The sequence below is a fragment of the Heloderma suspectum genome, chromosome 2 (genome assembly GCF_057233095.1).
Source record: "Heloderma suspectum isolate Gila_16-S chromosome 2, 16-S_ref, whole genome shotgun sequence".
NCBI lineage: Eukaryota > Metazoa > Chordata > Lepidosauria > Squamata > Helodermatidae > Heloderma > Heloderma suspectum.
Genome location: NC_139459.1, coordinates 28,790,125 through 28,816,502, shown reverse-complemented (window position 1 = coordinate 28,816,502; position 26,378 = coordinate 28,790,125). Strand labels below are relative to the sequence as shown.

The 26,378-nt window shown below is 42.4% G+C and overlaps 1 protein-coding gene across 2 annotated transcripts in view; it reads left to right on the top strand.

Annotated features, from left to right (window-relative positions):
• LIFR (LIF receptor subunit alpha) overlaps window positions 1-26,378 on the top strand; it is a 116,084-nt gene that overhangs the window by 51,307 nt on the left and 38,399 nt on the right. For both annotated transcript variants that reach the window (XM_084833096.1, XM_084833094.1), the window contains exons 4-13: window positions 1,076-1,239; window positions 4,555-4,718; window positions 6,957-7,131; window positions 9,262-9,555; window positions 13,216-13,345; window positions 15,204-15,361; window positions 16,867-17,012; window positions 17,647-17,812; window positions 21,272-21,342; window positions 23,296-23,506. In XM_084833096.1, coding sequence (XP_084689222.1) covers window positions 1,076-1,239; window positions 4,555-4,718; window positions 6,957-7,131; window positions 9,262-9,555; window positions 13,216-13,345; window positions 15,204-15,361; window positions 16,867-17,012; window positions 17,647-17,812; window positions 21,272-21,342; window positions 23,296-23,506 — 1,679 coding nt within the window. The remainder of the gene's footprint in view (window positions 1-1,075; window positions 1,240-4,554; window positions 4,719-6,956; window positions 7,132-9,261; window positions 9,556-13,215; window positions 13,346-15,203; window positions 15,362-16,866; window positions 17,013-17,646; window positions 17,813-21,271; window positions 21,343-23,295; window positions 23,507-26,378) is intronic.

Here is a 26,378-nt window from a genome sequence, read left to right as displayed (position 1 = left end):
CCAATATTCCAAATGTTTCATTGCCCACATCTGTTCACTATACCATTCCTTGCCTCAAAAGACCTTGGTTGGGGCTGCTGCCTAGCAACTGCCATCAACAACATGTCTCCAACATGACTGAGTGAGGGTCAAACTACATTTTTCCTTTAACATGTAGCATGCAGCTATGTTGGTTCTTTTTTCCTACACAAATGTAAGTGTAGGGGACCTGATATGGACCAAAATCCTAGTGTGTAGAGCTTTAACCATTTGCCCCTGCCCTCCCTGCTGTGGGCCTAGTCTACATTGGCCCCCATGCCTCCAATTGCATAGGTTAAAAAAAGACTCCCTTCATTTCAGAGGGTTTTTTTTCTACCCAGACTGCAGGTGCAGGCCTGCCAATTGGGACTGGGATCACAATGGCAGACACATCCCCACTACTCATAAAACTAGGGTTGTGATCCAGAAAGGGCCTCCCATGCATACTTTTGAGTAGAAAAAAACCCTGCTGTGGCCATATGCTAACCGTTAAATGTAATATGTAGTTTGGCCCTTGAGTTTTAGCTGCTCTACCTCACTGCTGTGGCTTGGAATTCCCACTGGGCTGTGCTACCTAGCAGGCAGAGGCTGTGGTGCGAGGCAAAGATGAGGGCAAGAGATGCTGCTTGAATAATCCTAGTGCTGTATGGAGATCATGTTTTTCTTCCTGATACTACACTTGAACATGATTTTATTTTGGGAGTCTTTTGTAACCCGCTTTGAGTACAGGGATGGCCATGACAGAAAAAAAATGCTGGCCTGTGTTCCGGGGCCCCTATTCAATGCGAATTCCAGCTTTTTTTCTTTTCTTTTTACAACAAAGTTCTAAAGCCAGTGACTTTATCATTCAAGTGGTAAAGATGGTTGTTAATGCTATTCTAAAGGTTCCTGATTTTAGCCTCTTTCTGCAGATTTCAAGACAGATAATATGCGTATTGCTAACTAATCTATTATTTGTATTTGTTGTTCCACCATAATTTAAAATGATTTTATTGCAGCAACCGTGATGAATTTGAAACATGACTTAATTTTATCTTCCATTATTTATCTTTTTCAGTACTTCCCCCAATGCAGAATGTTCAGTAACTGAGAATAAAAGGGCAACATTTCCATTTATCTCATTTGACTCTATCAGCGTAGAGATATCCACCTTGAATTCATCTGGAGAAGTGGAAAACCCAATAGCTAAAAACTCATTTCTGCTGGCTGAGAAAGATATCTGTAAGTATATTTTGCTTTTATACTGTGACTGGCTTTACTTTATCCCTTTCAACTCAACTTGGCATTTGGATGTCATACTAAAACATAGTTTAGCATAACATGAACAAGCCAGGGCTTACCTTAGGCTTGCATATACTTCCCTTTAAATCTTCTTTAACACTATTTTAACACCTATTTAAAATAAAGGCACTATGCAGAGCTAGTTATATACCTAGATCTCTGTAGGTCTTTTTCTGTCCATCTAGAATTTTCAACAGGACCACCCCAATCCAATTTGAACATTTCTATCCATGTAGGAAATACCATTTCTATTTCAGTTACGTTTTCGATCTTCTAGTTCTTCCATTGCTTACACAGGAAGGAAACTAGGGTAATGCATAAGAGAAGTTATTTGTTATGGTATTAACATTTTATTCTGTATGATTTCATTGCATGACACAAAAATGTGTGTCTGTCTGTATACCTATATCTATATGTATATCTATCTGTCTCCCAGAAGAAATATGGCCTACTTCAGATCTTTGCTCTCTGCATAAAGGACCCTGTCATTTCTATTTGCAGAACTGAAAGGGAGAGCTCTCCATTTTGAGCATACAGAGACTAGGGATGAATTAGAAGTAATTTCCTATCTTGGAATTGAGCCATGCAGTAATCTTCCACAAAAGCATCTCATCTTTCATAATAATTTGGCCTCTGTTTATAAGTTTGGAAGCAGCCCAATTTTGTGTCAGCATAAAGCTCTCTTCAGCGAGCTTTGAAACAGTAACGTTCAACTGTACAGATTTTCTCAAGGCATTGTCATAAGAGCATGGCTTGGACATTGATGCTTGCTTTGAGGGGTTTGGAGCAAATTTGTATTGAATTAGGCTGGCTTGGTACTCAGCCAAACACAATATAGCCAATGTTAAGCGCACATAAACCCCATAGATTTCAATCATGTACTTAACTCTCTGTTCTATTGAAATCAGTGAAACTTAATAGTGCTTAACTTCACCTTGATCATGGTATTAAAAATAGGGAGATTATGGTAGTGAGGCTGAAACCCTCTAATCTTGGGAACATAAGTAATATATGAATCTACCATATATTAGGTCAGAATATTTGTCCATCTAGGCAGAATTGTCTAGATGGTAGCAGCTCTCTGGGGTCTAGGGCAGAAATCCTTCCCGTTAACTCGGAATGGTCAATTCTGTCAGTTCTGAAAAACTTTCCCATCACCTGACTTTTTAAACTAGGGATGGTCGAATCTGTCAATTTTGGTTCCTCTCAGTTTCTCATTTTTCTAATCTGAGGTTTGGTTCATCCCATTTCCACATCAGTTTGAGAATTCCTTTTTTTTTAATGTACACAAACATTTGTTATCAATCAATCAATCAATCAATCGCCCATCTGGCTGGTCAACCAGCCACTCTGGGCGATGTACAAGAATAGAAACAGTTTAAAACAATAAAATTCTACATTAAAAACATTATATTTATAAAAATACCCTAACCCACCCCAAATGCCTGCCTGAACAACCACATTTTTAATGCATGGTGGAAGCTCATAGAGGGGGCATGGCAGAGTTCCCTAGGGAGGGAGTTCCACAGAGTGGAGGCCACCACAGAGAAGGCCCTCTCCCTCATCCTCACCAGTCTAGCTGTCCTGGCTGATGGGACAGAGAGAAGGCCATCCAAGGCTGATCTTGTTAAGTGGCCTGTCTGGTGTTGCTGGAGACACTCCTTAAGATAGGCTGGGTCGGAACTATGTAGGGTTTTAAAGGTCAAAACCAACACCTTGAATTTGGCCCAGAAAACAACTGGTAACCAGTGCAACTCCTTCAGCACCGGACTGATGTGATCTCGCCGGCAGCTGCCTTTAATCAGGCGTTCTGTACCTGCTGCAGCTTCCGAACCATCTTCAAGGGTAACCCCACATAGAGTGCATTACAGTAGTCTAAATGAGAGGAGGCCAAGGCATGTACTACTGCTGGGAGCAGATGGTCAGGAAGGTAGGGGCACAGCCGCCGTATCAGATGGAGTTGATACAGTGCTGTCTGGCTCACAGCTGACACCTGAGCCTCCATGGACAGCTGGGTGTCCAAAATGACCCCCAGGCTGTGGACCTGGTCTTTCAAGGGTAGCCGTACCCCATTCAACACCAGGTCAACATCCCCCAGCCTCCTCTTGTCTCTCACCAAAAGTACCTCGGTCTTGTCAGGGTTATACATTCTAATGTGTATTTCTCCTAATAAATGCTTTTTTTGGTAAGCAATTTCCTCTAATGTATTGCATGTTATGTGTTATTTTCATGAATATATGATTTTTTTGTTTACTTTCCTGAATATATGCATTTTTGTATGAATTTTTTGATTGGAGAACTACACAGCAAAGTTCAAAGATAACTGTGTTTTGGTTCACATATTGAATTGAAAGTGCAATATCAGGTAAGTTCACATTAAAATGCAAACACATTTCTGTCCCTTCTCTACTTTTAATTATAGATACCAGGGACTGAATTTGGGAATTTGATTAGCAATCAAAGCATATAATCTACCACTGAATTATGGTTTCTCCCTATCTGAAGGAGGTGGAACTTTGGTGGGATTAGTGGCATTGCCACAAATCTTGTGTACTGTCATTGTAGCTGTACTCCGTCTTTAAACTCATACCTCTTGCATTGCCAATACGCTGCTCATTATGTAATTTTGTGTTCTGCAAAAGAGCAAACTTGCTTTAGGATGGTGCTTGCAAATGAGCAAACTTATCCAGGTTATGTGAGATGCATCTTCCATATTGCCTGGCATTACTTACTTTAGCCCTAGAACGTGGATGTCCTTGATGCAATATACGTAAAGTGTGTGTGTGATCTTGCAAGACAATTTTTAAGCATTTTCTTTTGAGTCCTTTTTATTCATCAGTTGCAATGTCATCAGTTGTTTATAATCAATGTAATATGCCTTTGGTGAGAGCTGTATTGATTGGTTCATTGTAAAAGGTCAGATACATTCTGATGAATACATATATTGGACAAATCTAAAAAAGATGTTCTGCGGAATCCATATTAGCTAGGGAAGACCTATTTTACTTTTCACACAGCCTAACATCTGTATGGTTGTTTCCACTGGACAGTAAGAGAAACTGTCCTTGTGGTAGGAGAAGAGCAGTTGAATGAATGTGGGCCATGAATAAATTTAAAGATTTTAAGAATCCTGAATGAGGAGGAGTTGCATCTGTTTAGGGCACAGAGATGTAGCAATTAAGGAGTTCTTGCAACTCTTGATAACCAAATAGTTCTGAACTGGGCTGTTACTTCTGTCTTCTCCCCCACCCCCAGCACTTGTTCCTCCCACTCCACAGATTCATAGATTGACTCCCAACTACATATCTGACACCTTGGATCTAGAGTGGAATGATGGTGGTTCAGCCTTTCCGTATGAAATAGACGCCACCTGGCAAATTCAGATCCTGCGAAAAGACCTCATGGAGGTAGTGGCACTAGTAAGTTGACTCTTTTTTTCTTACTATTCCATTGCTTGTGTGTGTGTGTGTGTGTGTGTGTGTGTGTGTTTAAATCCCTCCCAGCCTTGAGTGGCAGTCCTTTATAAACGCATAAAAAAGAACCACGGCAACAAAACGCAATGCCAAGTGTATCACTAGAGTTTTGGAAAGTTTATAAATAGGCAGCACAGTGTAGTGCTTGGAGTGAATACCTGTGAACTGTGGACAGGTGAGATATTCTTCCATTTGCTAAGCAGGCAGCCCTTGAATTTTCCATTGATGTTGCTGCTTCTCTATATTTTTTAAATTTATTTATAACTTATTTTATCCCGCCCTTTCTCCCAAGGAATGTGGGGCAGCACATATGGTCCTTTGTCACCCCTGTTTTTATTCTTAAACCCTGTGAAGGAGGTTAGGCTTACAGGCTCAAGGTTACCTAGTGCGTTTTGTGGCCAAGCAGGGATTTGATCTGGAGTCATCCCAGTCATAGTCTGGGTGCAGTGGTTAGAGTATGGAATAGGGTTAGGGTGACCAAAGTTCAAATCCCCACCTGGCTATGAAACTGACTGAGTGACCTCAGGCCAGTCACCATTTCTCTTAATCTAACCTACTTCACAGGGTTATTGGGAGGGTAAAAAGGGTGAGGGAGTATTTTTGGATTTGCTATCCACCCTAATGTTAGCTACCTTATGGCGAACTGTGGAGAAAAATTGCTTGAATAAAATAAAAAATACCCCTTGCCCATCTACTGTGTATCTAAATGTTTACATATGTACTAAATATGTAAAGATTTACTTTACATATTTACATTACTAAATATGTACATCAGCAACACTGTGTTGAAGGCTAGTGGTAGGTGAAAGCCTAGAAAAGCCATTTAACAACAACAAAATAAGGGGGCAGAAGGCTCTAAAGAAGGAAAAATGCACTTGGATCTTGGGCAACATGGGTTAGGTATTGATATTTCTAGTTACAACCTCTTCCTGCTTCCTTGCCATGATGCAAGGTATTTTTTACATAGCTTCTACTGTTTTAGAATTCGGGCCATATTCAACTGTATATCACAGAGTCTAAATTGTGATCAGCTGCCTTGATCCCTTTTATAAGGAAGTATTTTCTGTTAAAATACTTAAGCTTTTAGAAAATTAAATGAGAAATTATCCAGTTATAAAACATGAAATAGCAACATAGGTGAGAAACTGTAGCTTCTTGTCCTCAAAAATTATTTATTAGTTTTTAAAGTGCCATGAGTCTCTTTGTTGTCCTTTAGAACAGGAGGCATCCAAGCAGCATGGTTACATTTGTATATTTTAGAATTATTTAGAATTATTTGGATCAATGTACTTCAAATTATTAGAACCTTGACTTATGCATGTTCATTTAGAAGTAAGTCTTAATGGGACTTACTTCAAATTAAGTGTGTGTGTGTGTGTGTGTAGGACTGCAACTCTTAGTGTATTGGAACTTGTGATATTTGTAAGCAGGCCACCCGAACTGTGACATTAAGCTGTTTTGGGGCATGAAGTTCTTGGCTTCCTAACCCATGGTTGGGACCATCTGCTTCTTTCTCAGACCTCCCTCCACTTGTGCACCAGTTTTGTTGCTGTGATACTGGTCGCTTTAAAGTTCAGGTCTCGTTGGGCTGATTTGCACATCATGTTAAACAAGGTTTAACAAGATGTGCATGAACAGGAAGGAACCATAGCAAATCTCAGGTTTGCATGTTCCTTCTCCCGTTCTCCCTTGCACCAGGAGTAGGACTTTGGCAGCATTTAGTTTCACTTTTCCCAAAGACAGGGATTGTCTTCCAGACCAGGGATTGTGGTTTAGAACAAACTCTGGTTAGTTTCACAAGCCAGCTTCAGAAACAACAGTTTGAAGTTGGCCTGTTTTGCAACTGTCCAGAGTTTGTTATAAATCTCAGTCCCTGGTCTGGAAAACATGACAAGATTCAGGGAAACTGAACTAAATGCTGCCAATGATACCCTGGCCATGTGGTAGGAGGGGAGAGCACAAGCTTAAGGCTTGGGCGATTCCTTCCTTTTTGTGCACATATCGCCAAATGCTTCTTTAGTGTGATTTGCAAGTTGGGCCGATGTCCAAAAAGGTGATCTGTGATTTAATGTCTGTTTACTAACCAGGATCTTAAACTTGATCTATCAGTACCAATACGAAGCTGAAGTGTGCAGTCAATGACTTTTTAAATGGAGTTTTGTAACATTTCTTTTACATTTTTAGGAGACCTTTCTTTCAAAATTAACTGGTAATGACACTCTTCTCCACTGGAAATGGACGTCAGACCTTCCTTTTAATTGCACTACACACTATGTCAGGATTCGCTGTTTTCTTCATGAGATTGTGTTTACTGGGAGCAAGAAGTGGAGTGAATGGAGCCAACTTGAAACTATCTCCGGTAAGACAATGTTGTTGAGCACAACTTCGGAAGAAAAAGTGTCTTATCAGATCTGCATCACTGAGGCTGTGAAGTATAGAGTGCATGATTTCTTAGCTCATACATTTATCCACTACACTGTTTACCAAGATTTGCTGTAATGTTTTGCGTTATTAGTGGTTTTAAGATTGTATCTTAGCCTTCCTTCTTTGCTATTGCTAGAAAGATGAAAACCTATAGGAGAAATATGAATGCTTCTGGTTTCATATTAAGGGTGCTTCTAAATGGGTTTTTTTCAGGCTCAGGGTGTCTGATTTTTGCTAAAATTGGACAATTAAAGCACAGAATAGGGCCCATTTGGTGTTACTGGCTCCAACCCTTTGGGGATTTCTTTTTCCAAAGAACCTCTTACAAGGATGATTCAGAAATAACACAAAACCATGATTTGCCATTAAGTGAGAAAACCTTGGCTTGTGTGGTCTTCTTGGCCTCTTTTACTGACTGATTTCAATTGCTAACTATGGTTTGTGCAAACTGTAGTTTTCCTGGAAATGTGAAAGGAACTGGAAACAGTGATCATAGTGTGGTTTCCAATTTTGATTTGGTAAACTTTGTGGGCAAACCATGGTTTGCATGGTTTGGACGTAAAGGCAAATTATGGTTTGCTGCAAAACCTGACATTGGGGAAGGGACGAGAAGCACACAGTCCTGCTATTGGTTTATGTTGTATCAAAAGTATTGTTTGTTTTTATATCTAAAACAAGCCAGAATATTAATATTCTTGTTTCACCAGGTTTCTGAGTCATTTTGATGGACTTTTTGTAATTTCATGGTGACACGTTGATAATATAATGTTCAAACTACCTTCTTATTGTTGTAAATATTATTATTATTTGTTTATTTATTGCATTTATATCCCACCTTTTCCCCTCCAAATAACCCAAGGCGGCATACATAAATCTCCTCTTCTCCATTTTATCCTCACAACAACAACCCTGTGAGGTATGTTCGGCTGATTGTCTGTGACTGGCCCAAAGTTACCCGGTGAGCTTCCATGGCTGAGTGGGGACTAGAACCCAGATCTCCCAGCTCCCAGTCCAATACTCTGACCACTACACCACCCTGGCAAAAATATGAAAATTGTGTAAGCTGCCTTGATCTGCTGTAAAAGAGAGGCAATGCAGATATTTCAAAACAAAAAACCTTGTAGACTGGTAAATGAAAGACCTTGACTTAGAATTGATTTCCAAAAAATATTTTAAAGAACTGGTGAGCAGGAAAATACTATCCTAATTCTTCATTATTATTTTTGCCTGTTCATTCCACAGAAAAATTCATTCACCAGAGCTTTCTTTCTCAGTTTCCATTTTTATTAGGGTGTGTTTGTCCAGGTACTGGGGTCCCCCCACCTTGAATATAAGCTTTCATGTTCTTTTATATAAGATTTATAGAAGATGAGCTGGATCTGCAACATTTTGTTGCAGAGAGTGGGGAGAAGTGTTGAATTTCCCCTACCTCAACCTGAGAGCCTTGTAAAGCAGGAAGGAACTTGCTGTTGTGCAGCTCCAGCAGCATCACCCTTTGCCCTTTAACCGTGCCCTTGGCACTTCCTTTCCTTCAGTGTAGTGGCCAGCAGGTGTGGTGAGGGCTTGCACTTGCACTCTGTCTTCATGAAGCTAGGGTTTCATGGCAGCATTAGAGCAGAACACACCTGCAGTCCTCCTCCTTCCAATTTGGGAGGAGAGTGCTCTTTTGGTGGGGGGTGAGGGGTAAGCAGTATTTTTCTGCATGCTTGGGGGTTCCCCAGTCATTTCGAAATCTCCTTATTTCTAGTGAGTAGCCACATTTTTGCGGCCTTACTGATCGACATGGGGCTACCCACTTTCCTGCTGGAGGAAATGACAAGCGTCTGGCTGGCTTCATCTCCAAAAGGGACTTCTCCATTGGTTGTATGTTTGAGGACAAGGAACGCAGTTGTTTGGGAACTGTTCCTTCACAAGCTCACTTTGGATGGAGCTGTTTGGGAATAATTCCTAAGAATGTAAGAAGTATTACATCCCAAGTATTCAAAGCTGCAGCTGAACTGGTTACCTAGGGAAAATGGCCCACTGTTACAGATCATTCTCTTCACTCTTGCCCTTTCCATTGCAGGACATGATACAGGCTCTTCCACGGGAATGTATCCTATAGACAGAGTGGTGGAAGTAGCTTCCAATGTGACTTTCTGCTGCGTGTGGAAGAAAGGACAAAGTGTGACCAGCCTGAATTACTCTTCATGTTCAGCTCCTCAGTGTTGGACTGCCCCTCTCTCCAAATGGAGCATGTCAATCCATGTGCAAAACGTCAGCACGGGTTCATCATCATCTGGGAATAATGCATGGTGTCTAACATCGAACGCAGGATCCTCCAGTCCATTCATTTCTGGAACCGTTCTGTTTGTAGGCTGTAAGTATGGGTGATTGGACACTTCTGTAGTGATAGCCACATTTGGAATGTGAACTCCCCCAGTTTGGAAATACATGGCTTATTTTGAACCAAACTTGTATTCCCTTTGAAGCTCAGGCCTATCTTGTAGTGGGTTGGTTAGCATCACTAACAGATGGCATCTCTGCTGGTTTCCTTGCTCCTGAGTAAAACTTACCCTTGCAGGGGGGGGGGGGCAGAACTGAAGATTTGCCAGGTCTCCCCCCCTCCCAACAACATGTTCTTGTGAGGGAGGCAGAGGAGGTGTGGAAACAGGAGAGGCTTTGTCCTTCTTAAGGCCTGGATACTTTTGAGCACACTCAGGAGTTTTACTTCCCAGTACATGGGATGTAGTTTCTTAGACCTCTCAGCTCAATTTGTTAGATAGGGGGCATACAAAACTATAATTCCCATGCAATTTGGTAGTTGCAAGGTCTTTTCTGGCTCCAGCACACTCTCCCTGCCTCCAGCTCCCTCACTTGCAAAGGTAGATTTATTTATTTATTTATTTATTAACTTTATTAATCGCCCATCTGACTGGTCACCCAGCCACTCTGGGCGATGTACAACCCACCATAAAACAATTTAAAACAATAAAATTTTACCATAAATTTTTTTTTAAAATACCCTAGCCCACCCCAAATGCCTGCCTGAACAACCACATTTTTAATGCATGACGGAAGCTCATTAAAGAGGGGGCATGACGGAGTTCCCTAGGGAGGGAGTTCCACAGAGTGGGGGCCACCACAGAGAAGGCCCTCTCCCTCGTCCCCACCAGTCTAGCTGTCCTGGCTGATGGGACAGAGAGAAGGCCATCCGAGGCTGATCTTGTTAAGCGGCCTGTCTGGTGTTGCTGGAGGCGCTCCTTAAGATAGGCTGGGCCGGAACCATATAGGGTTTTAAAGGTCAAAACCAACACCTTGAATTTGGCCCGGAAAACAACTGGTAACCAGTGCAACTCCTTCAGCACTGGAGTGATGTGATCTCGCCGGCGGCTGCCTTTAATCAGGCGAGCCGCCGCGTTCTGTACCAGCTGCAGTTTCCGAACCGTCTTCAAGGGTAACCCCACGTAGAGCGCATTACAGTAGTCCAAACGAGAGGAGACCAGGGCATGTACTACCGATGGGAGCAGATGGTCGGGAAGGAAGGGGCGCAGCCGCCGTATCAGATGGAGTTGATACAGCGCTGTCCGGCTCACAGCTGACATTTTGAATGGGAGGGGGCTGTGGCAGGGAGAGCCCTCAGCTTTTTCTGAGATCACACATGAAACATGAAGCCCAAGGGTGCTTATCCCCAGCCCTTTTTTTGAGTCCCACTCCACACCCAAACTTACCTTGCAATTGGAGGCAAGGGGGGCTTGATGGAGAATGGAAAGACCTTGTAGGCCTTGTCCTGAAGACCTTGGAGAATCTTTCAAGGGTGGTCTGGGGAAAAAAAAAAACCTCATGCAGTGGAAGCACATGGGATTTGGCCCACCCAAGAAAAAAGGAAGAGGAAAAAATGCAATTAAAGATCAATGCAATTTTTTTTAAATTGAGCGATTAAAGATGTCTGTGTGACCTAGGCTAAGTCACTGAGGTTGTCCACAGTCCCATTGCTTCTCTCTCATGTCTGAATCTCTGATCTCATGCTGGTTTTTCATTCAGGCCACTCTCATGCTGGCAGGACAAAGGAAGGGGAAGGACTTGCAGGCTAGAGACTCTTTCTCCTGTCTTCTCAGTATAGGGAGGGCCCAATGACTTGTTTAGCTTTTGGGTCACTTTTCCCAGGAAACTGGGAAAAGGTTCAGCCAATTGCTGCTGAAGCTTCCACCAGTTCAGTCCATAGCATAAATCCATTAAGACTTATGTGGGGCCAGCCTTTGGATACCTGTCTGATACCACTTCTGTCCAATCAGCTGACTTTCCCCTTTCAGAGCTGGGCCATATAGGAACCAATTGCCATGTTAGGCAGAAAAAACAGGATTCCAAAGAGCAGAGTCCCCTTTCACTTTGCTGTTTGCAAGAGGCTTGGCTGCTATATTTTATTTGTTGATTGATTGATTGCATTTCTATACCACCCATAGCCGAAACTCTCTGGGCGGTTTACAGAAGTTAAAACATTAAATACAATATAAAAAGTTTAAAAGCCATTTACAAAAGAGCACATAAAGGCACACAGACAATATACACAAACAACATGTAACTAAAACCAACTTTGAACTGTCAGTCATAACTAAAGACACATCCAGGACCTATTAAAACTCATCATGTGCTGCCAAATGCCTGGGAAAGGAGATAGGTCTTAACCTGGTGCCTAAAAGATAATAATGTTGGCGCCAGGTGGACCTCATCAAGGAGCTTGTTCCACAGATGGGGGGCAAGCACTGAGAAGGCCCCTCTCCCTCGTTTCTGCCTTCTGATCTTCCCTTGGAAGGAGGCACTCGGAGGAGGGCCTTAGATGCTGAACATAGTGTATGGGTAGGTTCGTTTTGGGAGAGGTGTACCGTCAGGTATTGTGGTCCCAAGCCATATAGGGCTTTATAGGTTAAAACCAGCACCTTGAATTGAGCTCAGCAGCATATAGGCAGCCAGTGCAAGTGGTCCAGAGTCAGTCTTATACGTTTGGAACTTCTGGTCCCTGTTAGCAATCTGGCTGCTTCATTTTGCACAAGCTGCAGCTTCCGAACTGTCTTTAAAGGCAGCCCCACATAGAGCATTTTGCAGTAATCTAACTTGGAGATTACTATAATAGGCCCAGTCGGTATAAAAGGTAGGCCTGGCTTAGTAGGCTTCAAATTTGGGTCCCCTCCCTCCGAGGAATTATGTTCAAATTCATGTTTCCTCCCTCCAAAGTGCGGACATATAATTCCCTCCTCCTCCCCCGCTTTATCCTCACAATAACCCTGTGAGACAGTGACTGGTCTAAGGTTGCTCAGTGTAGGGATCTGAAATGTGTAGTTTTTTTCCCCTTGAAATATTTTTTTAAAAGCATGAATATACTGGCAGATAAAGGCTTTTGAAAAATAAATTGTAGGGAGGAATGCCAGTGAAAGGTTTTTGTTTGGCATACAGTGGCTACCCAAAAGTATGGATACACACAAGAAAGCTGTAGATGTGTGATGAATCCTGTTATACAGTGGTAAATTTGAAGTACAAGCAGTCATCATTACAATCCCATAGCCACACACAAGGAGAGTTCAAAATTCAGGTAGTTGTGTTGATCCACATCTGTGAGTGAGTGAGTGTGTGTGTGTGTGTGTGAGAGAGAGAGAGAGAGAGAGAGAGCGGTGCGAATCACATAGCTCACAACAATATATTGTTTCTGGAAAAATCAATCTCTCCCCCGACCCCCGGCCCAGCCACTGTGAGCATTGTAGCTAAGCTCAAAGGCAACTCAGTGGGAGGGGAAAACACGTTGGTGGGCACCGAGAGAGGTGTCTGAGGGGTGGGGTGCATCAATATCCATGGGCACCATGTTGCCTACCACTCCTGTAGATGGATTACCACACATTCTGCAGAAATTGTGCACAGTGAACATGTATCCTATAAACTGAGTCCTTCTCTTTTATTCCCCTGAAAACTTAGAAGACTGCTGTGGCTTAAGGTTCAACAAGTCTGTGTATATACATGCAATTGCCTTTTCTTTTTCTCACTGCTCCAGTTCCCCCTGATGTTCCACAAAACATTAGCTGCGAAACACAAAATTTTAAGGAAATAATATGCAAATGGGAACGAGGAAGGCCCACTTCATTGGGTGGCACACGAAAAACCAGCTATACTTTATTTGAACGGTAAATATTTTTTCTTTTCGGGGGTGGGGGTCAGGAGAATATTTATCAGGCTGTCTAAATATGACATATTTTGCAGACAGAAGTTGTGAAGTATTATTTTGGAGAGTAAAAAAAACCATTTGTTTTAATTGATTTTGGGGTCGTCTACACAATGGGTATCTGGCTGAAAATGAAATTAAAAAGCCAGATGTTGTTTCTACTGTTCATGGGGCTGAATATTGCACACATTTGGCCGATGCATTGATGATAACTATGATACAAGGCAAGGGAAATTGGTGATGTGGGGGTAAAGAACCAAAGCTTACATGAGCCCTGGTCCACAGAGACTTAGTTTCCATTCAGATCATTGAGACTAGAGGTGCTGGCAAATTTCACTGGGCTTAGGTTCAGAAATGTGGTTTAGGTACTGGTAAGGCTCAAAGAAGAGGCAAGTAAAAGAAAGAAGCCTCTGAAATCTTCTCCATCTTGGGATTAAAATCTGAGCTGGAGAGGACTTCCAGGCTAAAGAGCTGACTGCAGTAAAACCAGGCGTAGAGGCACAAGCCCACCCTAAAAGGAGGCTGTCTTAGTCCAAGATTGGGGAGAGGACTTTTGCCCCCAGCCTCAGGTTTCCTATTCAAAGAGTCCAATAATCTTTGCTAGGGGGATCTATAAAGTTGCCTCTTGGGATAATGGAGGGGGGGGGCTGAGATTTTGGTTCCCATCCCCAGTTTTTTTCCCCCTCAGGCAGTTCTTCAACGCCACCATCTATCAAACTCAGGAAGATTTGATTGACTGATTTATTGATTTGGTGGTAAATACCTTAGTTTTTTTCTCAAGCCAGTCAGATGGGAGCCAAGGGAAACTCTCCCTTCTCTAAATGGGACAGCTCAAGTTACATCTCAGACTGCTCCAAATATTCTCCATTTAAAATTTTTGGATTGAAACCACCGCTTTTGATAACATAAAAGATTTCTACCGAAAGCTAAATAGATGGCGTGGATACAAAGTTGTTTTATTTAAATCCTTATTAGTGCTGTTGTTTCTGTGGCTGCTGTTCTTCAGCTCCATTTCCCCTGGGGAACACATAGTGAATAGAATGATGCCCTGATTCCACATAGCCAATTAGAATTGGCGGTGTGATAATAGCACTGAGGACAATATAAATGACTGCAAAAGATGCTAAAACGTGTTGAAAAGGTGAGGCCATTTTGGCACTGCTGAAAATGTTTGTGAAAACATTGGCCCTGTTCAGATGATCAGAACTTGGCTTAAGACATTAGGGCAGCCTTCCTTGATCTGGTGCCCTCCAGATATTTTGGACCACAACTTCCAGGATTTCTTATCACTGGCCATGCTGTCTAGGGCTGATGGGAGTTGAAGTCCAAAATATCTGGAGGGCACCAGTCTGGGGAAGCCTGAGCTAGGATATGCAAGAGTGAGCCGCTTTGCTTCTCATTTTGTATGAGCAGGGAAACAAGCCAGGAAGCCACACTTAACCATAGCTTACTATGTGAACCAGGAATTGTGCTTACTGCTTACTAGGTTTAAAGTTGGCTTATGGATGTTGGCTTGTTTTGGAAACAAACTTTCATTTAGACTAGGTATACTGAGAGGAAGTAATAAAGGAGAAAAAGTGAAATGAAGAAGAAGCAACTTTTTTTAAGATACCACTGTTTATGGATAGATTATTACCTAATGATGATTTTTACCGAGCCACTCTGTGTCCTTTGTACTTTCTTATAGCCAGTTCCGATATATTCTAATTATGCTGTATTGTATTTAAGTTCCAACTTCAGGAGATAACATAAGGCTTTGATTTACTTTTCATACATTGCACAGCTTGCATTTTAACCACCTTTTTTCTATACATATGCAGAATATCTGGGAAAAATGTTACATATACAGGAGATGATACACGGTATCTGTGCACTTTTCCAATTTGGAACAATCAGACAACATATGATTTCACTGTTCATGCCTCCAATGATCTTGGCCAGTCAGAAGCTTCTCTTTCAATTGATATAAAGCATAGAGGTAATAATTTATTTATATACAGAGACAAAGAATTAGTTCATTTCATAAACTACCAATTAGTAATCAGTTCCTCCCCCCACTCCAGACTCCAAAGATCTGTGTAACTGGTTTTGGAAAGAGGTATTCCATTCATATATTTAGGACTTACTAAGTGGTTCTTCTATTTCTTTTTTTTAAAAAATAATTTTATTTATTTTTGTCTTTATAAATGAAATAAACAGTACCAACAACCTGATCAATAACTACAATTTCCCAACAATACAATATTCTTAGGAGGACACAACAATAACGAAAAGAAGAAAGGAAAGGAAAAGAAAAGAAAAGAAAAAAAAGGATTTTTTTTCTTTTTCTTTTTTAAAGGGTTAAATTTAAACTCCAATATACACAGGCTTCAGATCCCATTCTATTTTAAAAACTATACCTATAACATTAGCAATATTACTTCTATTCCATTTCTTAATTATGACCAATACAGACCTTATTTTACCTGCCTGATTAATCAAATAGTGACACCATAGTGCTGCATGTTTGCAGTTGAAATCAGTATAACAGTAATCTAGGAATAAAGTTTTGATGCAATTTACCTGAACACATTGTCACAGAAACTGTTATGCCTGGGGTTCAATAATCTCTCTCTCCACCTTCACCATGGTGAGAGGGAAAATGCACCTGACAGTAGGGATGATGCAGGTGCCCGATTCTATCCAGGAATCTGGTGGAACCCCTCCTGCCCACACCCCCCGCCCATGCTCAGCGAGCAGCCCACACTCACTCTGGTGGCCTCATCGAGCTCCGCAGTCGCCATTTCTTGAAAAATAAAATGGCGATTGCAAAAATGCCGTATTTGCTTATGCAAAATATGAGCATTTTTTGATCGCCATTTTATTTTTCAAAAAAGAGTGACTGCAGAGCTTGACAAGGCCAACCAGGGTGAGTGTGGGCTGCTCGCTGAGCGCAGAAGGGGTTCGAGCGTGGTCTGGGGAGTGGGGGCAGGGGCTGGGAGGGCACCTGGAGAACCCAGACAGGAGTGGATTTGCACATCCCTACCTGACAGTCACTTTGAGTACTGGTCATGCACAGAGGCTGAGCGCATCTATGTGCCTTCCCCTCTCCGAGCTGTAGGGGAGAAGTAGAGATGCGTGCTCTGAGTGGACACTCAGAGATCAGCTTGGTGGACACTCCAAGATCAGAATGTCTGTTGGGCACAGAGGCATAATAACCCTCTGCCGCTCCTCCTGTTCTGAACTCTTGGGATGTTTTCTGCATGTGCATGCTTGAGCACACACACCTGCACCAGCTCAAAGTTTAGAGGTGGAGAGAGGAGGAGGAGACTTTTCCCTGACTTCTTGCTGTTTCAGGCAAGACTCTACCTCTTGGAGGAGGAAGGTTCTGGTAATAACAAATTTTTGGTTGGCAAGTAAGGCTCACAGTAACTGTAGCCAAATACATAAAAGTAAAGGTAGGTGTGTGCGTGTGTTTTAAAATGTTTTTTTTCCCCTTCCTAGTTCATCCACGGCTTCCTGCAGAATTAACTGTGAGTGACATTAGCCCAACTAATGTCAGCCTGTCTTGGAATTTGTCTGGCAATTTCATGGGACTCAAGCTTCAGTGTCAGGTTCAAGTTTCCACCAGCATTTCTAGAGAAAAACTGGTAGGTGTCTTTTGGTTTTTGCATTACATCTGCACCAGTGTCTTGCACACTCTTATTTCCCCAATCTTATTATGCAGGCAAATTCATTGGTTCACATAAATCTTTTTTTTTCTTTTTAAACCATCTCCTTCTGTTCTCTCCTTCTGTCAAACTTGAGGACATCTTCACATGTGGCCACAGTGGCATGGGAGCGGCTTCCTTGTGATACAAACCCACCAGGCTGTGGGCTGCGTCTGAATGATGCAGCTATGTGGACACTGGACGGAGATGCTTCTTGGGGCTTGTGTGTATTCAGCACCTTTTTCCTATTGGGTGCTGGTTAGGTTGGCTTGACCCATGCAGTTGGCCCTGCCTGTGTGATTGCATTAATCACATGCAGCCTGCTGCTTTGTGGGGTTGCACCCCAGAGGAAAAGCCGCTCCCACACTGTTGTGCCGCATATGAAAGGTGCATGTAAGCTTTGTGGACATAGGACTTGTTTGGATGGGAGGAGGTTATTTGTTTTGCTTATGCTAAAGCACCACGTACACAGATAGCCCTATATAAATATGGAATAATAATTCTAGCAGTACAGTACTGTTGTCACGAGGAAATGTTTGGCTTTTTGTTTTGTTCTTTTTTTAAAAAACTGCAGAAAGTGCATCTGGATGGTGCAGAAAATTCACGTTACACAGTCTTGGTGGGCACATTGCGTCCCTACACAAGCTATACTTTCCAAGTTCGTTGTTCATCTGCTGAGCCCTTCTTCTGGAAATGGAGCAACTGGAGCAAGAGAACGCAACACAGAACTCGGGAAGCCCGTAAGTCTATCGAGTAAAGGAACGTTGCAAAGCACAGGCGTGATCAGTCCATTAATGAGCCAATAAAACCAAGCAGAAACATTAGAAGGCCATTTGGAAAGCTATACCTTAATTAAAGCTCATCTGAAGTCTACAGTTTAAAATGTGAACTTACAGATTGCAAATCTGTGGCCAGAAATTTGAAATATTTGGCTATTATTTTTATGTATTTTATGTATTTTTCTTTCGTGTATATTTTATAATTAAAATTCCAAACTCATAACTCAGACTTCAAAAATTGCAGGTAGATGTGTTGCTGTGTTAAAAGAATTCCAAAAGTAATCATGGCATAATATTTATATTGGAATTAACTGAAACATTACAAAGTAGTGTGCAATTTTTTGAGTTCATTAGAACTCTTCCTCAGGCTAGATGTCAAATAGAAATGTGTGTGTGTGTGTGTGTGTGTGTGTGTAAATAAAAGGTTCTTGGGCATGTTGAAAAAGCCCCACTCTGCAGTTCATAATAGTTATAAGGTGAACAGGACAAGACATTGTGTAGGCTTATTTACGTTAAATAATGCCTCCTGCAAAAAACATCCCAGGTTGAACTAAAATCTGGGATAATTAAGCAATAGCTGTTCAGCATACATATATGAATGAAGCTGTTACAATTGTTGAGTGTTGTCAATCTATAGTTCCAGAATTTAGGAAGCCTTTAGCTGCCCGTTAATTACTTATAACTGATTAATACTTCAAACATAGGCTGTTCATCTGATACGTACACAGGCTTGTTGAGTTTCTGATGGTAAAGAAGCTGATATGGCCATAACATCAGAGCATATTTATACACTTTGTACAGTATTACTTCATTGTTTACTATCCCATAAATTTTAGCTCAGCTTTATTCCTTAAAGATTCCTGTAAAATTAAAACATACAAACAAGGCTTCAGATTAAGCATGTATCTTGCAGACTAGATAAGATTAATTCTGAATCATATCTTTGAGAAAACAACTCCTAACTCAACATTTATTACTTAAGGGAGCAATCCTATGGCCACTAGACACTGTCTAGAAGGCCATAGGATATGCTTCTTTCCGGGAACCGACCTCGGAACCCGTGCTCCAAAGTCAGTTCCCAGAAATCTGACCTCCCCCCTCATCTGTGCTTCCTCCAAGGCAGCACGGAGAAGCCCCATCCCCCACGCTCAGAAGACAAGCACGGAGCGACTGAAAAGGGGCAGGGCTGGGGGCATTCCGGGGCAGGGATTGCGGAGCTGCACGTACGACACATCCTATGTGTCATATGGCAGCTTCCTCTCCGGGTCTGCCCCCCCGCCGCTAGACACCCAAAAATGGCTGTCTGGCGAAAAAGAGCAAGGCAGGAGAAGGGCGGAGGGAATGATCCCCCCGTGCCTCTCCTGCCTTGCTTTGGATAGGCACTCACCTCCGAGGTTGGAGGCGGCTACCTATCTAGTTAGGATTGCACCCTAAATCAACTTTTAAGTATTAACTTTTCTAGACATCTATATATCAGATTTCATAGTGTTTATACATTGTACAGTATACGTTGCTCATTAATTATTAACCATTAACTGACAAGCAAAACGTCTAATTGCATTCTTGACCTTGAGTAACAAAATAATAAAGTTTTACATTCCAACATGCTTCAGATAAACTTTGACACCAAACATAATGTTTGCAACTCTTCATTCTTCAAATAACCCTTGACATTTTGTGATGGGCTTCTCAGCATTCTTTTCTTAGACATTACTATTTTATTTGTTTGATTTATACCCTGCCTTTCTACCAGAAAATGGCACTCAAGGTCATTATCCAGACTCACTTGTAACTTTGCGCATCTCCCCTTTAATACAATTACTATTTTTACTTATTTACATCTCAAAAATCTTAATTATGCATCATCAAAACATCATATATTGCTTTGAGAGAGCTAGGTTAGCAGTTTTTCAGTAGCCTTCCCAGCAATTCCAATAAAGCAAAATCAGCTATTTTCTAAAAATTTGGGAGAAGGCTACTTAAACATAAGACTGCTGGAAATAATAATGAGGGACTTCTGCAGTAGCTGTTGGTATTGGCCTTTGTCACAAAAACAGATGGTCTGACCCAGTGTATTGATCTAGGGTCCTGATTCTGTCAGTTCCCAGCCATCAATCAGATTCTTTTGGTTATCAAGATGAAACAAGCCACTTGTGCAAAAGATGACAGTGTACTGATAGAAAATGGATGCAGAATATTTCTACACACACACACAAAAAGTAAGTTCACACCTCCCTTCAGTTGACAAAGCAGTTGCTATACCCTGGATGTCAGGAGTGTTTCTGAGCGCAGGGAGTGGGATAGCAGGTCAGATTCTGAAGGAGAACCATCAGACATGGGGGAGGTGTTTTCCCAGGCTAGTCCAGATATGAGTAGGCCTGCTTCTCAGGTTGCAAACGTACAGATGGCTGAGCTTGAAGATCCCTCCTCACCCCCACCCCTATGAGAGGCAGTGAACAGGAGTTTGACCTAATAGATGGCAGATACAGAGCAAAGAGAGAGAAGGCAGGGGTGGAACTTAAACGGTCTACCCGATTGGCCTTGCATGAGAAGCTGCACTGAGAGGCCTCACGAGAAGAGAGGGACCTCCCGCCCTTAAGTTAGGCTAGCGAGACCGCCTCCCTCTTCAAACGGCAGGCAACTCTTGTAAATTCCACTTGGATCCCCTGAAGGCATTCCTTGTAGACGGAGAGTTTCTCTGAGAATTTGCATCTGTATGACCCTGTGAAGTAATGGATTAAAAGTTGTAGACTGAAGCCTCTCGTCTGTGTATGTTTGGGCATTGAAGTGAAGGCGGAGCTAAGGGAATCTTGACAATGAATGTCTGTCTGGGTCCCCAAGATAGACAAAGGCTCTTCCTCAGGACCATACGTTTCTCTAGGCCGGTAGCATGCATATTCCTCCTTAGAGTGAGACCAAAGGGCAGGCCAGCAAGCTGGATCTTATAAGCGTCTCTGCTAGATGCGTCCTTCTAGCCCACGAGCAACACCTCTCTGCCTGCCCCTCCTCTCAACGCAACAGGCTAACACACATGCAAGAGGGGGGGCTTCTCTCTTACCCAAAAGGTTCTCAGAACATTTAACCTGGGAATCTAACTGCCTTTCAGGTGGGGGAGCTTCCCAGCTGTGAGAATCAAGGCAATTAACCGTTATCCCTTCCTTCAGGATGATATAATTTAGCTGATATAAACAGCTTCAAGGCAGACTGTGAATTACCATGCTGTGTTAAAGGCCTGCTTTCTTAACCATAAAATTGATGACTAAGTTAAACTACACAGGTCTCTGTGCCTTTTGGGAACTCTGTGGAGTCCACGGTTTTGTTTACCAGCCAACCCACTACACCCAGTATGGCAATGGTATGTACTATGTATGTCAACTGATAACTTAATTCTTTGGTGTAATTAAAACTCTCCTCTTCTAGCTCCAGTGGGACAGCTAGATGTCTGGCGAGAGAGAAGCAGTGATGGAGAAACTGTAGTAATCTTTTGGAAGGTATGCATTGAACTGTTTTTATTTCTCATTAGATGTTCTGGTTCCCAGATGCAACACCAGTTGTCTACAAATTAAATTTCTCTGAACTAATTCACACTGCCATTTCTGAAGCAGGATAGTCACCATAAGAGATACTTACTTTCCTCAACATTCACAAGAGAAATGGCTTTGTAAAAACACCCCCTACATGATAAGATACCATGAACATATTCTTGTGGCAGTGTAGAAACTGGTGGCTTGTTTTGTTGTCACATGAGATCTGTTTCACAAGACCAGTTTATCATAGGATTGGGGTGAGTGAGGGTGGGGTGCTTCTTTGGAGAGATCATTCCAGCATGTCTCAATTGGTTGTGTGAATTGCCTATCTGCTTTGGAGAATGATTTTGTGCAGGACTAGCTGTGTTGTTTGTTCCTCTCCTGTGCATTCATGAATTGATTGCAAAGACACCCCTATAGTGTTCTCAACCCTGCATTCAGTACCAATCCCAGTATAGTCTAAAGTGTGTTTCCTTCTGGCCTACTCAGTACAGAATTGTAAGTTCAGTTGGATTTGGTGAATCTATAGCCATGTTAAGGTGTTATGCCTCAATTGGGAATTTCTACTTACGTAGGGAGCACAGGGCTGTACACGTGGGCTCCACTCTTAAAGTTCCTGCCAACTCCAACTCCAACCCTGACCTTCCCACATAGAGCGTCTTCATGCTTTCCATGAATGGGAAGGTTGGGAATAAAAATGGCAGGGATGGACATGCAGAAATATTGAGGATGGGGTCAGCACATGCAGCCCTGTGCCCCCCCCCCAGTTTAAATTCCCAGTTCAGACATAATGTCTGCACAAGGCTTATGTGTAAAAAAAAGCCAGTTGCCATCATTCTACACTAGAACCCTGAGATCCACCAAGTCTAGCAAGGTGCAAAATGGTGGCTCAGGTGGGAAAACATGTATTAAGGAACAGGGTGCCTCTGTACACATGCTCAGCCAGGAATTTCCCTTTGGTACCAAGCAAACAATTTCTTGAATACAAAAATCCACTCCTGGTTTCTCTTTGAACATTCTTTTGCAGCAACCTAATATAGGGGTGGGGTGGGATGAAGATTTTTTAGTTATTGCTATTGTTAAAACAATTAGGAGTCATAAACTCCTGCTAATGTACTGCGAATTACTCAGAGATCTACCATCAGATCCTGATCTACCTTCTACGCCACTCTCCTGACATTCTGTCACACTTTAATGTGAGCAAGAAATGGAACCCTGGAGGAGCTATGCCAGGTTTCGGCAGCTTGGTGCCCTCCAGATGTTTTGGACTACTACTCCCATCCCCAACCACACTGGCCATGCTGGCTGGGTTTGGTAGGAATTTTAGTCCACCACACATCTGAGGGAAGGCTGGGGAAAGCTAAGCTATGCAGTTAATTCTCAGGTTGGAATAACGAGTGAGAAATGTGGGGTTTCACTCCTAGTGATATTTCTAAGTGCAGGGGAAACTGTGCCCTCATGTCAGGCCTCCTTTGGTAGAGCATACAAACCTGAGCGTTCTACCATGCTGTCTGTAGCCATCTTGAATATCCCATGCAAACAGCAGCTCCTTACTCAGTTTGGGCTCCCTGCAGCAATTTATTCACCTTGAGCCCACAGCAAGCAGCCCAAATTGTTGCTCTCTGGAGCCTGCCATTAGTAATCACACTATGTGCCTCTGTGTGCAGGGTCCACAGAGCTGCACCCTCTCAGATGCCCTTACTATTGTATGAGACTTTCTTTACTGATGGACAGTTTTCTAGCAGTATATAAATTGCTTGACCAGTGCTCAGCAAATGGACTGCAGCAAGACACATCTTACAGGTTTTTCAAGAGTATCTGTGAAAGATCCCTTAAGTGCTTGTTTTCTCTCAAACTTCCTTTTTCCAGTATGTTCAGACTAATTATCTGCTTGTTTTACAATGTCTTTCTCAACAGCCACTATCCATTCCGGAAAGCAATGGATTGATACAGGCTCATGAAGTCAATTGCTCCCTACCAGAGATGACCATGAACAAGCTGGTTCCTGTACCCTTCAACAGCACCAAAATAAAGCTTGGGAAAACTGATTGCGTATTTACGGTGGTGGCGAAAAATAAGGCTGGGTCCTCTCATCCTTCTCTGATAAAGAGTGCAGAAATTCCGATCAGTAAGTATGAGATGAAATGCGGAATTTGAAAAGCTATGTATTTGTGAGCAGCTGTTCATACGAGTTATAAAACTGGAATTTACATTTAAAAATAGAAATACTTTTTTGTGCGTTGGAGGGCGCAATCCTATGGGGATAGTTGCCCGCCTCTGAACTTGGAGGCAGATTACTATTCAATGCAGGGCGGGCAGAGCACAGAGGGGATCCTCTCCTCTGTGTTTCATCCGCTCTACATTTGTAGCTAGACAGCTGATTTCGGCTGTCTAGTTGGGGTGCGTCAGAGTGGGGGAGGGGGAGGCTGGACGGCATACAGGAAGCATCGTAACTATGCTTCTGTGGTCTCCTCCCCTTGTCTCCCCCAGGAATGCACCCTTTTCGCCTTCCGTGCTGCTCTTACGAGTGAGGAGCTGGGGACGAACCGTGCTGCCTAAGAGGCAGTGGGGAAAGGGGTGGGGAGTGAGGTTTCTGGGAACTGAGCCCTGACTCCGAGCTCGCTTCCCAGAAACTGAAAAATTCCATGGCCGTCCCGATGCTGTCTAGTGCCCTTAAAAAAAAAAAAAAAGTCATGGAGAATGAAAGTCATTGCAAGCAGGATTTTTGGTAGCCCAGTCTCCATTAGAAGACTTACACAAGGGCTCTGCACTTTCAAACCACTGTGAAAGACTGGGAGAATTTGGATGATCAACACTCAGCTTAATAAGCTCAGATATGAACGAGCTGTTTGGCTGCTCATGTGGCTGCATCACTCCTCCCTTTCAGTGAGTGAGCAAGCAAGCACACCAGAAAGTCTTTCTTTAACTATAATTTCCCATTTTATCAGAACTGGGACTCTGTCTGTCTGTCTGTCTGTCTGTCCACTTTACTCCACTCCACTCCACTCCACTCCACTCCACTCCACTCCACTCCATTCCATTCCATTCCATTTCATTTCTATACCGCCCAATAGCCGAAGCTCTCTATGGCTAATAGCTTTGGAACACACCCGAATATTAAGCCAACTTCAAACCAGTCAGTTTGTAGCTGCCCGCTTGCCATATTGTGGCTAGTAGGTAATGCCTAACTAGCCAAATACTGTGGTTTTCCTATACCCAGGTTCTGTCTAGAAATTACTGTTTGTCTCCATTTTTCAGTACATAGGTGAATAGTGGCTCAGGGAAATCCTGTTTACAGATAAACCTGGTATTTGGCCATCTCAGATACATGCCCTTGCTCTGCCTCCCATTCTCTCCCTGTCCTCCTTATGGCTGGTAGGTAGAAAAAAGCCTGTCTTTTCTAGTCGCTGCTGAAAGCTCCCTTGGTAACAGTTTCCCTCCCTACCTAAGGGGCTCCTAACATGAACTGATTTTGTAATGAGTCACTTTTGGAACAGAACAGAAAAATATTAATAGAACTGATGACTGTTATGGTATTTGTAATACAATATTATGTGGAAAGCCAGTGACTCGAGCAGAGTTGGTGCTCAGCTTATAACAATCCTTGGGAGACGTGTACAGTAGTAGTATTTCCTCTCAACGTCTGTAGAATGTATGAAGTTGCCTTGCACCATCGGACCATTGGTCCATCTTGCTTAGTATTGTCTCTTTTGACTAACTGTGGCTTTGCTAGGGCTCAGGCAGAAGTCTTTCCTAGCCATGCTATCTGATATGGGAGATACTGGGTATTGAACTTTGGATTTTGTGCATCTAAAAGCATGTGCTTTATCACTAGGGATGTATGAGAATTTCATTTTTGCTTGCAAACTGTGTGAGCATGCCCTGTTCAAAACATTGAACACGAGAGTGAGCACATGTCTGTCAAAAATATTTGTAAATTGCCAAACATGTGCTTGCGTTCAATTTCCACAAATTTTGTAATTGCTGCAAATCTTCCCTGTAGACTGAATCAGCCTCACTTTATTTGGGAAATTTGTGTAAATGTGGGAAAATTGCACAAATCAGATGGGAAAGTTGCACAAATTTCATGTTTAAGCGCTGCTTGATTTGTACAATTTTCCTGTTCATGCAGAGCGAGCAGCGATTACAAATCCGAATGGGAATCAGGCACAAGACAAACAATGAGGTGATGTTTGGAGCATCCTGCCAGTCTTGATCATTGCTTGTTTGCTCATCCCTATGTACCACTGAGCTGTAGTCCAGTCCTTGCTCTTAGGGAGGCTTAGCGTGTAATCTGGCTGGGGAATGCTGGGAGTTGTAGAACTTTATTTCTGTCTAAACATGCATAGGATCGTGCCCTTAGATGATTCTTTGGTGTTTTCATGATCAGCTGTCATTACGTTTTTATGTGTTTCATAGGCCGCTTTGAGTGATTCCCTTTTTGGAGGGGAAAAGTGGGATAATGTTAAAATAAATAATAAATATTCCACCCTAAATTTTTTTTTTTTAAAAAAAATCTATACTTTGCCAGTTTGTACTGAGAAAGGTAAATTCTGCTATCTGTATCCAATATTCTGTTTCAGTTAGTCATGAGGAGGATCAATAAACTGATCAATCTCCCTGACTACTAGAATTCCTGTTGAATCCATCCCATGACTAGTTTTCAAGTCTGTCTTTGCAGGTTAAGGACTATAAAGTTGCATTGTGTTCTTTAAATTCTGTGTCGTGACTTCTCTGCTCATGTGGTATAGAATTAGGGGCTTGGCCAGAGTTATGCACAAAAAGCTGTACCCCAGAATCCTCTTTTTGATGAGTCACAAGGGCAATGGCTCCCCCTTTCTGCTGTAGCCTAGTGTGTGTGTGTCCCCCATTAATATGCAGGTGCCTTTAACTCCCCCCCCCTCCATTAACTATCACTTCTTCTCTATCCTGCCACCATTAACTCCCACTTCTGTCACCATATGAGGGACCAAGAAAGCTTGAGTGGAAGAGCTGATTGT